General features: G+C 42.7%; 1 protein-coding gene across 4 annotated transcripts in view; it reads right to left on the bottom strand.

The window, feature by feature from the left end:
- The window catches only part of ptprub (protein tyrosine phosphatase receptor type Ub), a 199682-nt gene that overhangs the window by 38008 nt on the left and 148698 nt on the right, over positions 1-12976 (bottom strand). For all 4 annotated transcript variants that reach the window (XM_055013822.1, XM_055013823.1, XM_055013824.1 and 1 more), the window contains exons 10-13: positions 10275-10476; positions 8667-8769; positions 7553-7826; positions 891-927 (exon numbers count right to left, since the gene is read on the bottom strand). In XM_055013822.1, the coding sequence (XP_054869797.1) occupies positions 891-927; positions 7553-7826; positions 8667-8769; positions 10275-10476 (616 nt within the window). The remainder of the gene's footprint in view (positions 1-890; positions 928-7552; positions 7827-8666; positions 8770-10274; positions 10477-12976) is intronic.

Genomic DNA, 12976 nt, shown 5'->3' with positions numbered 1-12976 from the left:
GTTTAGCGCCAAAGCAAGGAGGTAAGCACTGTGTAAGGGCCATGGCTGTGAGAAAGCGTAATTAATCAATGCCCAACCGGGCTGTGTGGGGCAGATGGAGTGAGAAGTGGAGCTGAAATGGCTGGCCTTGCCTTTTGGCTTTATGCTTGAGGAGAGCCTCATCTTTCATTATTCACTCACAAAAAGAGGCCTTCACCAAAAAAAGACACCCCGCCAAGTCAATTTACTTGCAAGGCTCCGCTTACTGTTGCGGTGCTATGATAACTATAAATACACGGCTTTTATTCACCATGATCTGACAGTGTACTACAGCTGAGGAGGCTCTCCTGCCATCCGGACTTAGAGTCAATTTCTCTGCCCTTTTCATGTCCCTTTGAATCCAAAAGCTGAGGTACGACCGAGGAGGGGGGGCCGGGTTTTCTCATACTGATAGGCCATGCTAGCTCCATCTGGAAGTTTTGATCTGGAGGACCCTTCTGGACGGTGCTGAGGTCAAAGCCCTCAGATGTAGCTGTCTGGTGGGCTGCCGATGAGAACAAAGAGTCTGTCTTTGATATAGTGTCTCCCAGCATCAGCCCCCAAACAAACAGGATGAAAGCCTGACCTCTAATCCTTCCCTGCCTGTTGCCCTTTTCTCTGAGGCCCACTGCTAAACAACCAGGACAGTCAGAGAAAATTTGTCCAGATCTCCACCTTTATACCAGACAGAGATGATGTGAACAGTGGTACAGTGCAGAGGAAAGGAAAACATCGCGGCCACCCTCTTAAATTTCTTATCTTTGTTATCTAATGAGAAAGTGCCCAGTGCTGGGAAGGGTTCAGAAATGAGGCAGGGAAATTTATTCAAGGTCACTGTCTGTGCAGGTGGAGAAATATTCATGTTAAATTACCTTTGCGAGCAATGCGAATGCAGTTTATTCTGGATTCCTGAAAGAGAAAGAAAACACAGACATCAGAGACGAAAATGCCGCTTTGCATTGTGCAAAAAAGAAATATGATAGCAGAAAAGAGGAAGACATGAAATACTGAGCCAAGACATGTACATATACTAGTTCATATATACACATATAAATATGTCACGCTGAAAATGTGATTACACACAGAAAAAAGCACACAAATGAATGCCCAAACATAATATTTATTCGTCAGATAAGCATTTCCACGTCTTCAAGCATTATTGTTTCTACCATCTGATTGAAAATTCAAATTACTAAACATGAGTGGGTTGCTCTGTTCTTCTCAAAAGAATGTGTAATTCTCTTTATGGCAAAGATAAACTAAAAGGAAAAAAATGACTCAGTCAAAGGACAAATTACCTCCGAGTTAAGAGTCATACTGACGGCATGAGAGAAAGAAAAATCTAAAATCTGAGAGCTGTGGTGAAGTGTGTGAAAAGGAGATTAGAGATTCTCGCTGAAGGAGAAAAGATGAAAGTTGAAAGGGAGAGAGCATAATTAAGAGGAGGGTTTCAGACCAGTGCACCACTATAAAAAAGAATTAATTTTATTCAAATTTCATCTGATGACATCTCAGTGTTATGAAAAGGACCTTTGTCAAACAGCACTAATGAGATCCAGGACTGCAATCCAATTCCATCCTGCCACCTCATGGAGGAGATGTATTATCAAATTAAGATTTACAGATGCTAATTCAGGCATTATGGGACAATTATGCAAATTTGCCTATTTGGAAATCATCAAAAAAGCGCTTTCCTCAAACTCCGGTTAAATTGCTTTTTTAAACTGAAAATCCATTTCAAGCTGACAGACACTTAAACAAGTTTTTAACTTGACGGTTTGATCTGAAAATATAGAAATAAACCACAGACAAACATGCTGTCTGTTAGACACTGTCATTTCCCCAACACGAGTCACACTTTCAGTGAAAGGCAGAAGGAATGCATTTAACTGCATATGAATTCCAAGGTTGTCAGAAAATAAATTTTATTTATAGTACAACAGCAAACACTGTAAAAGTCTTGAGGAAAATGCATTTGTTTTATATTGTCTGTACTATTAAAGTGTCGGGAAAACTGGTATATCAAAGCACAGGAATACAGTTATAAACAGCAATCAGACACAACATTAAAACCACCAGTTTAATCATAATAATATTGTAAAAATCCTTCTCGAGGCATGAACTCTACAACACCTCCAAAATTCTCCTTTGGTATCAGGCACCGAGATGTGAGAAGCAGATCCTTTAAGTCCTGTAAGGCTGAGCTGATACTACAGGAGTTTTAAAAATCCTAACAGACTTTTATATCAGGTTGCACCATTCACATAAAGAGAAGCTTCACAGATGGTCTCCTCTCTAATTTCAGACATGCTCACACTACAAGAATTAAAAATTAAGGGTCATCACATCCTGCAGCATATCATTATTACCTAATATGATGAAACAACAAGGAGACAGTGGAGCGACAACTTGCCGTAATGCATGTAGAATAAACTAAAGCAGAAAGCTGAACACATCTGGATTGTTGGGGATATGCGGTCAACACTGTATATCTATTTGTCAGTCAGAACTGGATGTGAAATTTTAGTTTTAATAGCTGTATCTCCCGTAGAATATTTGGTGTTGGTTGGCAACAGTGTCCACTGCTCTAGGCACCTCTGTAATAATCATACCAATCCTGTTCTAAACTTGTAAATATCAAACATGTTTGATATTAATTGGGCTGACCCTGATGTTCTGGAGTTTTGAGACTGGATTTGTAAACCCCTCACCATACCAAATAATTGGGGCTGAACATTGGTTTAAACTCATTTTAGACCAGATTTTTCATCCGATTGTCGGGAGGTGAAACAAGGTCAAATCAGTTCACAACTCCTCTTGGGGAAATCCAAGTTGTAAAGATCTTTCTTGTCAGCACATCCCACAGATGCTCGGTCAGATGGGCATCTGTGGAAGTCTGAGGCCAACCCACACCACTCTAAACTGCTCGAAAAGTTGCTCAATCCATTCCTGAACAATGTTTACAGTGCGGCAGGCAGCATTAACCTGCTGAAAGAGGCCACTGCCATCAAGCATTACCACTGCCAATGAAGGGGTCTGCAACATATATTAGGTTGTTGGCACACCGATCAGGCAAAACATCATGACCACCTTCCTAATATTGTGTTGGTCCCCTTCATGCTGCTAAAACTCCTCTGACCCAGTGGGGCATTGGACACAGGACCTCTGAGGATGTCCTGAAGGCACTGGGATGGTGGGTTGCAGGGTGGGACCTACCGAGATCATCCTGGCACATCCCATAGATGCTCAATAAGATTTGGATCATGGGAATCCAGGTGGAACCCAGGTGAACACCTGAGGCTCTGCCATGTTGCCTGGCCACTCCTGAGCAGTTTTTGCACTGTGTCGGGCGCATTGTCCTGCTGAGAGTGGCAACTGATATCAAGGACTGCTCTTACCATAGGGGTGGGGGGTTTGGGGGGGTTCTTGACCTGCAATGTTTAGGTGGGTGGTACATGTCAAACATCCACATGAATGTCAGGACTCAAAGTTTCCCAGCAGAACATAGCATTATAAGAAGATGACTGATGTTATTCACTTCACTTGTCAGTGGTCATGACGGTGGTTGATCAGTGTATGTTTAAAAGTACTATATGCATGAATGCCAGGACTGAAAGTTTTCCAGCTGAACATCTCCCAGAGCATCACACTGCCTCTTCACTTCGTGTATCCTACTGCCATCTCATCCCCAGTTAACCACAAAAACACCCTTGTTCATCTACGTCATGTCTAAGAAAATGTGATTCGCCAAATCAGGCCACCTTCTCCCATTACTCAGTGGTCTAGCAATGGATATGTGACACCTTTCTGTCATCGCAGCATCAGCAGTTTATTTAGCTCCTCTACAGGATCAGACCACAAGGATCAGCCTTTAATTAATTTAAGTGCATTAGTGAATCTTGGACACCCATGACCCTGATGGTGGTTCACTGGTTGTAGTACCTTGACAACCACGGCAGACAGGAATCACCTCTTAAGACTTGTTGTTTTAAAGCTGCTCTGACCCAGTCATCTGGCCAAAACAGTTTGTCAGAGTCACTCAGATCCTCCACTTTTCCTTCTTCCAACACATCAACCTCAAGAACCGACTGTTCACTTGCTGTGTGATACATCTCACCTCTTTGGGAGATGCCATTCTAACAAAACACTCACTGTCTTTCACTTTATCTGTCTGTGGTTTTCATGTTGTAGCGGGTTGGTGTACAGTAGCCCTTCAAAGCAAAGGCTGCTCTATTTTCTGAAATGTGCATTTTAAGGTAAAGCTGCACTTTAAACTGAGAAGTAATATCTGTGTGATTTAATTTTTATTGATGTGCTTCCATCCACCCATTAACTATAACAACATTATCCTGCAGGGGGTCACAGGGGGCTGGAGTTTATCCCAGTTGACACTGGACTTCAGGCGGGGTAAACCATGCAGGGCTTGCTGCATTTCTGTACAGCATAACACAATTTACTTCAAATGTTACTGATTTTCCATTTGTTTTAATTAAAAATCATTAATCAAATTATCTAAAAGTGCAGCCCTGGTTCAATTCTACTGTATGTGTCTGTAGAAATGCTGACTGGTGACTTTGAGCTTTCCAGGGACTGACTCAATTACATAAAACATTTTCCGTCAAAAAAAAGCTGATTCATCCGAACCAACCTCCTTTATGGAGAAAGCATTTGAAATCATTCAATCATTACAAGCTTTGACAAATTAAGACAGATGCATTTACATCTATTTACTGCACATGACACAAGCTGTTGTGATGGATGAAAGCGCATTCTATAACGTGCACATCCGAATTATTGTGTTACCAGCTCAGCAGAAGAGTTAATTGGCACACTCCAGATTGTGGAAGACACATCACATGCCTTTCCGTGTGGTGCCAGTCACACCAGAGGGGCTGGTGGTTCCTGGCAACTCCAAATACAATACACAAACGCCAAAATGCAATACGGGGGCTCTGCGGCGTGCACTCAAGGATTTATAGTGTTTGTGTGTGTTAAGTTGGGGGATCTAAGTGTAGATGTTATAAATGTAAATGCTGCGGCCAGCAAAGCTACAGTCTGGATACACAGGCTTTCAAGTAGCTCCTTAGATGGATCAATCAAAACAATTACAGAAGCTTGACAGTCACTCTCCAGATAATTAGCATGGGTAAATGCCAAATATCGGGGGTCCCATATACTGTTCAAACTATTCCTGACACTGCCACTGTTGTAGAGGGATTAGGTGCAATGTTGTCCCTCTGCAAACACAAACTTAAACAGACCACACAGAGCCTGATTTAATGAGGTGCGCAATTAAATGACAAAATAAGGAGGCTGACAGTTCTGTTTGCCTTTTTATAAAGAGTTAAAGGCACAAACACCATAAATGATTGCCAAACACGACAACTTTATCAACAACAGTTTCATCCAGGCAAACGTGTGACTTTTCTCATGTCGCATTCTTAGGAGAGAACAGCTTTGACTGCCAGGTATGGGATTTTCTTTCTTCTGCTAAAAATGAGTGGCCATAAGGTAATTATGCTTCCCTCTCCTGAATACAAAAACCACCACAAAAATACCCCTCAGTACATGCATATGCTGAATGCCTTTATGCTTCTGTACAAAGTCAAATTTAGAATGCTAAAATTCTCTCTCTTGGCCCACAATTTTGTGACAGTGTGAGCACAGCGTTAAAATGTAAAAAGGCCCACACTGCATAATTGCACACATGATTCAACGCGAAATAGCACAAAACATTTGCTGAAACACTCCTGGTCTGTAAAGGCGGCACGAGTCAAACACGAACATCTGTTTTGTGGCATTAATCGACAGATTCATTAACACTTGGATGTGACCACCGTCGACTGTGCGAAGTGAAAAACGACAACTGTGAAATGTTCATAATATCATTAGCAGGCAAAGATGTCATGATGTATAATTGGTGGTGCGTTAGGCAATTTTACGTTTTCTCAAATTTATTTTACAATTTCGAATATAAGACTTTTTTCCTGTTACTGCTGTGATCCTCGTGTTGTCATAGCCGTGCTGTGACATGTCTTTTGTTGCCTGCTGTGATGTGTGTGAGATATATGCCAAGCAACATGCTGCTCATGAACTCAACTGAACTTTGGCTATATCACGCACTTTTTAGCTGACATTTTTCGTTAGAAGATGAGATCTTGTGCTCAAAAAGAGGACACAGCGCTCCCTCCCCATCAAAGACTGACAAACACAGACTAAGACAGGACCAATGCCCAGATTTTAACTCTCAGTGCTACTACAGTCTATTTCCAGGCGAAGGCAGTGGTGTTTGAAGAGACCGGGGACAGTGTTGGCTGTGTGATTTGGCACTGTGCTCCCCTCATTGTGGGTCATGGATGCTGGCCCCCTGCCAGGCAAAACAAAACCTAATCCCATCCGCCGGTAAAGCCAGGCCTCCCCTATCTAATCCCATTCTTAGTAGCCTGGTTGTGTGAAGTGCTCACACTGCACTCCCTCCGTGTGTTTGTCCACTGGGTTGGAAAAAGATGCTAGTGGTGGGGATGAGACACCCAGCTCTTGTGCATGGGACTTCATGACACACTAATGCAAAATAAAGGGGGTGAAAGGAACCAGCAACTGGCAGAAGTGACTGACGGTGACCCAGCTTGCGTATATTTATTCCAAGCCGATGATCGCAAAAGGCTGCATTACCTATGGCAACCCTTCTCAGCCTCATTGCCACAGTCTGCAGATACTAAAGCAGCAGCTTTCTACCTCTGATCATCTGCACCTGTGCCCAATTATCCTTAAGTAATTGCCTCACCCAGGTAGCAGCTCTTCCTGTAATGGAATTTGGAAAGGTAATGTGGCATCCTCTGGGTACGACTGGAGGTCTTTGTCTGCTCAAGAACGAGGAAATGAAAGGAAACACAGCAGAGTGGAGTAACGTACCGTTTCTCAATTAACAAGGCCTAGAACCAAGACTCAGGTTTTTGCAATGTGGATACGAAAGCAGACATCTAAAAGCTTTCAGTCTGTGCTACCTTGGTCAGCCAGATAAGCAACTGATTATGTGCATAAAGAAAGAAAGAAAGAAAGAGAGGCGCAGATAGAGGATAAAGGACTGAGACAGAATAACAAAATGAGAGAAAACAAAAGACAAGTGGAGCGAAGTGAAGTACATTGTTTACTCTGAGTAATTCCAGCTAATCACTGCTTTGCTAGCTGTAAGTAATGCATGCAAGTAATTCCTGTTCCAGAAATGCTTTGTTTGCAAAGAATCAAAGTGCTGGGATATAAACATTCATAATTTTCAAGTAGCTACATTGCCAGCTCAGATTGTTTTCATCCAACAACCTCCTTCACTGCATAAATACTCTTTCAAGGGTTGTGAGCCCAGACAATGCCAACTGTCCTACAGCATCAGCTACAGCATTATAACTGTAAATACAGATACTCATTAACACCACTCATCACTGAGCTCAGAATTACTCTGAATAGTAATGCCTCCAGCTACATGACGAAGTGCTGCCAGATCTGCTGCACCACGGGTGGGAGTGTAACAGTCACTCACCCCTCGGAAGTTGCTCATAGCCTGGAAGTAGACGAGGTAGCTCTTGCGGGGGTCCAGAGGACTGTTCCAGTAGCCGTTGTAAGTGTGATTGTCGCCCACGGTGAAGGGACTGGCCTCTGGCAGGCTGCTGGGTGGCAGCTCGGCGGTGTAGTAATGTGGTGTGCCTCGGGCCTGGGCCTCGCCGTGAGACATGGGCAAAGGGAAACACTCCTGAAGCCCCAGCTCCCGCTTCACTTTCTTGCCAGTTTCCTCCTCGACCACCACCTGGTACGTGCTGGATGCAGAGGGGATGTGCACCTTTATTTACCCATGTTTGGGTGTATAAAATATACAATATGTACGAGGGTAATTCTCAGCCAACCCCAGAAACAAGAGGTGCGACTCCTATTTTTGGGCACAACTCTATACTATAATGCCTTATAACTGTGCCCACAAAAATGTATATGTTTAAAGCAATCAAATAGCCTAGCCTAGCATCATCCACAATTGACAAAATTCATCTAAAACACTTCTAAAGGTGACTTAACACAAATTTAGCTTGTGTAAGCATTACAAAAACCAAAATATAAAGTGACAAATTACTTCACTACAGCTACTTTACCTTCACATAAAGCAGACAGATAATCCATCTTTAGCTTTATGTTTCAATCCCATGTTTGTCACTTTAAATCTGCCACATGTTTACGGTTTAGAGAGTTTATGTTGTTACTTTGGAATAATGATTCTTTGAACCATTTTCATCTCTGTAAAATACCTATCCAAACAGCATAGGTGGCATAAGCAACCAAATGTGGCTTTGAACTGTTGGTCCATGAACCTTACTCACCCGAACTGCACCGTCTGATTTTTTATTTGTTTCCCAAACTGAAATCCTACTTGCGTGGTTGCCATTTTCAGAGTGATGAAGACATCATGCATGCTTTTGAGGATTATTTGGACGTAACCTTTTTCCACGAAGGGATAACAAGGCTTCAACATCATTGGACAAAGTGCATAGGAATTAAAGAAGACTGTATATAAAAATAATGCAGAATCAATCTTTCTCCTGTGCCGTTTACTGGTGAGGCCGAAAACTTTTTGAAGTACCCTCGAACATTTGAGATGGCGTCCTCACCTGACAGGTGCTCCTCTGCCTTGGGCAGGTCGCAGCAGGACAGTAATTGTGCTCTCCGTCTCGCTCAGGGGGGACGGCATGTCTCCATAATCAAACGTAGGAGCTGTGCACACAAAAACAAAGTTGTCAGAAGCAATTAAAGCACATGTACGCATACACACAAGCACGAACCTCGCCTTAGCTGGTGCTCATTTAGGCAACATTAACTCAGTTCAAACACTGACTCTGTCTCTTTTTCCTTCCACATAAACATGCTGAGCCCTAAAATGTCACATGAAACAGACAGACAGTTTAATTTTAGCAGAAAGCCAGTCCTTCCTCAGCATAAAGGGCCAGCAGTGCTAATATTCCCCAAACCTAATATTCTCATACTCAGTATATTGTCTGAATGTCTCTTCTCGTTGTCGTGGCTACAAGTCCAATTAAAAGTCATGGGAGTGAGGCTAAATTGAACGGGTTTCTCATTTGGAAGGATTTGGCTAAAGTCGTGCTCCTCCCTGGAGATGTGGCAGCACATTTCTCTTTAATATCAGCAGCCAATTAGTGAGGGGAAGGAGAGCAAACTATTCATGAGGAATCAATAATTATTATATTAAAAAGTAGTTTGCTAATACGGCAGTAGAAAGGGAGCTGACATCAATTAAGGTGAGGCATTAAGGCAAATTGGGTGAGCATTTGTCGATATTAAAGGTTTCTGTCAAACTAAAAAGAGGGAAGGAAACTCTGTGGTGGGTGTTGCTTGAAGATGCTGACAGTAGTAGCTGCTGAAGGTGTTCAGTGTTTGCTGGCTGTCAGTGTCGATTTGAGAGACGCTCAGTGTAAGTGAATGTTCTGCACCGTGGGCCAGTGGAGGAGGCTGAGGATGATCTGAAAAGACTTTTGGACTCTATCTGCGGTCTGGCTTCGTGCCAGAATCCTGTCTGACACACTGCCAGTAAGCTGTGATTGTGCACTAGATCTATAATTAAACAAACCGGACTTCTTTGTAAAGAAATGAGGGCAGCAGAGGGGAGAGGGGGAGTAAACGTGTGAGTGAGACCGGGTGGGAGTGGCCGTGTTGTGTGTTCCTAAGAGGTGTAATCCCATCCCTTAACAAGCACAAATGCATCATTAAAAGGAAATAGAAACACGAAAGGCAGGATTTCTATCACCAGTAATAAGCTCTGAGACTCTCAGAAGTGACATTCCGGTCCCAGGAATGCACTGCATCTTTTCTTTATACATAACACACAGCAGTGTCCCCTCTGTGGTGTTCCTCTGCCTCCTATGAGTTAATTTATGTCTCGAGGACTATGAGATGACAGTGCGCCACTAGTTTAAAAAAAAAAAAAAAAAAAGCCAATGGAAAATAGCTCTTACACTCTGGGAGCGGCAGTTTTGTCACAGCAAGAGGAGAAGATACCGAGGTCAAAAGAGAGAAAACCTGCATCCTAATTATAGCACACTGTGGGTGAAGCCTCAGTGCTGTACCTGCATGCTGCATTAGTGATAAGCAGTGATGGCACACAGAAGGCAACCTCGACATGGGAAGGAAGCTTGTTACCAGGTTTCTATTTTATGGCTGCTTTCATGCGACACCACAACCCAGTAATTCGGTGGAGGTCGTACCTGAGATGTTAGTGGTGATTTCTGTGAGAGCAGTTTGGCCGAAGCCCTTTGCTGTTCGTGCTCGCACAGAGATCAGGTAAGTCGTCCCGGGGTGGAGGTTGGAGAACATGTGGTACGTCTCGTTCTTGAGCTTAGACACTGTTCTTCTGGGTCCTGGGACGTTGATGCCCGGATCAGACGACTCGATACTCTGGTAACTGATCTGTTGTCAGGTGAGAAAGAAAAACAGTAGTACTTGCACAGATTTTGTGCAACAAATTTCAGTTAATTTTAGAGTTTTTGATCAGTCAAGTCAAGTCTTTCAAAGAAGTATTGTGAGTGGTAAATGATTTTCCGAGTAATACTTTCTAAAAGGCCACAGAGTGGGGACACCACACAGTAAAAACTATATTCAAGTGTTTAAATCAATGCCGTTAAGTGTTTATGGGTTCAATTAACTTATTAACGTTCAGAAATTGCTGCGCTTGAGTGTCTTTTAAAAGTGAAACCTTTTATAAAGTTTTTCCACAAGAGGTGATTTGCCTCGTCGGTACCTCATGAGAATTTCCACTTCTACTCTTTGAAATGGTGGAGAGCTAAATGAGATGACCTTACTGCAATCAGACAAGGGTGAGCATATTAGGATGTACATTAGAGCTGGAAGAGATCCACTTCTATGGAGGAAAAGAGCACACACTACGTTCCGTATAAGCTCATGTGCATGTATTGCATGCACGCCACACACACTGAAGATGCCACTCAAGCCAAACCAAAGGCTTTGCTGATTATCATAAGAAGAGCTTAATGCCTGCTCATGCCTGCTTAGTGTGAAGATAGAATTATGAGCTATCCGGTGACTAAACACAGACGGGCCGCTGTGTTTCCGCCACAAAGGCAGACATAAAGGATGCCAGACGCTGCACAGAGCAACGAGGAGGACTCGCAGGACAGTAGTGCGGTCGATAGGCTCAGGCAGAGTGGTCAATGGTTTAATCTGAGAAAAATGAAGAGGATTTCTACAGCTCTTTATAAAGCTTTCTCTGTCAGTTGAGGGAGCTCAACACATTATAGAGTAAAAAATCCTGCGCAGTCTCCACTTTATATGTCAAACCAAAAAAATCCTATTTAATAATATCCTTGAGGCAACATTGCAGGAGAGGAGAGGCCAAGGGAAGAAGACTTGAGGATAGGCAGACAGGCCCTACTGATGACTCACCACAGAAACGGGGTATACAGTAAACAGAAAATCATTATCTAGCTAAATGGGAGCCCTACGGCACAACAGATGCATGGGAATTATTGAATAGCGGTGCCAGGCTGTATTTCAAGGGGACAAGACCACTCTTAAGCCCAAACCAGAGAGCGTATCTAACCATCGCTGCTATTTTTGTTAATATAGGCACAGTGAACCATGTGCTAAAGGATTTGGCTGCAAAAAATAGAGTGGTTTGGTGATTAAGCACATACTGTATGTTTACTGTGCCAGTCGCAGTGATACTGAAAATGGCTCATCCAATAGAGAGGGAAGTACTTTTTTGCACTCGGCACAAAAATACCCACATAACAGGCACATTTTGTCGTGTTGTTGGAGATCGTCTTGTGCTGGAACAAATAATGAGTGCAAAGTGGATATGGGCATGATGGCTATATGCTGTTTGAATATTAGTGGGGTGGCAGTTTAAAAGCCATTTACAAACTGTCTAAACAAGACACTTTAAATGCAACTGCTGAAAACCCAGAATACTCTAATTACACATTTTCCTCAAAAGATGGAATTCTATCTCATTCTTTCTGACTACAACATGACAATTTTGGATTCACAGTGATTATTTTTATTTGACCAATAGATTTCTTCTTGCTGGAAATTAGATGTTAGGTGTTAAAAAATGCCATATTCAAAGATATTCATACCACTTGCTTCAGAAAATTCAGCTTCTGTCCCACTCCAAATGGTCCTACTAATTTCCATTATGTTTTAAAGCCTTCTAATAAGCTATAAACTGAGAACAACTGATGCAGTCTTTCTCTAGTCGGTTAACAGACAATTGCAAGTCGTGGTTAAAACCAAAGAGCTGAGTAAGCTGCTATTAGAGTCCATCACTGCGAGAGCTGTGCAACAAGACAGGGAAAGCCTTTAAAGCCATATCAAGTGTTTTCAAGTGCCAGTGGCCACACTGCAAAGTGTAATCAAAAAGTACAAGGAGTTCTACAGTGGTAAAAATCTTGAAGAGTGTGATAGGAAATCGAAAGTGATCCCTAGACAGGCAAGAATGGTAAAGGCCAAGAAGAATCCAAGCATCAGCACCAACATCCCAATGAATCTGAGCAATTTTGGTAGCAAGATCTCAAGACAGACACTCCAGCAGCCCAGTAACAATAACTCCACTTCTCCAAGACAGACACACAAAAACTCAGCTGCACTAAGAAGAAAGATTTTGATCATCAGTTCTGTGGTCAAAGATGAAAATTGAGCTGTTTGGACGTGGAGATGTGGCTTTCATATGGCAAAAGAAAGGAGAAGCATTCATTGACAAGAAAAGCATCTACACGGTTGAGTATTTTGGTGAAAGACGCTTTTTGGGGGTTTTTCAGCTGAGGGATCGGCCACCTTGTCAAAGTGTAAACAGCATCATGAGAAAAGAAGAGCACATGAAGACTGTGGAGGAAAACAGCAGGCAGTCAGCCCAGCCAGAGTCCAGATCTGAATCCATACAGAATCTGCG

Source organism: Amphiprion ocellaris, chromosome 9 (genome assembly GCF_022539595.1).
Source record: "Amphiprion ocellaris isolate individual 3 ecotype Okinawa chromosome 9, ASM2253959v1, whole genome shotgun sequence".
In the NCBI taxonomy this organism is placed as follows: Eukaryota; Metazoa; Chordata; class Actinopteri; family Pomacentridae; genus Amphiprion; species Amphiprion ocellaris.
The sequence above is the reverse complement of the archived record's forward strand: the minus strand, read 5'-3'. Positions and strand labels throughout refer to the sequence as shown.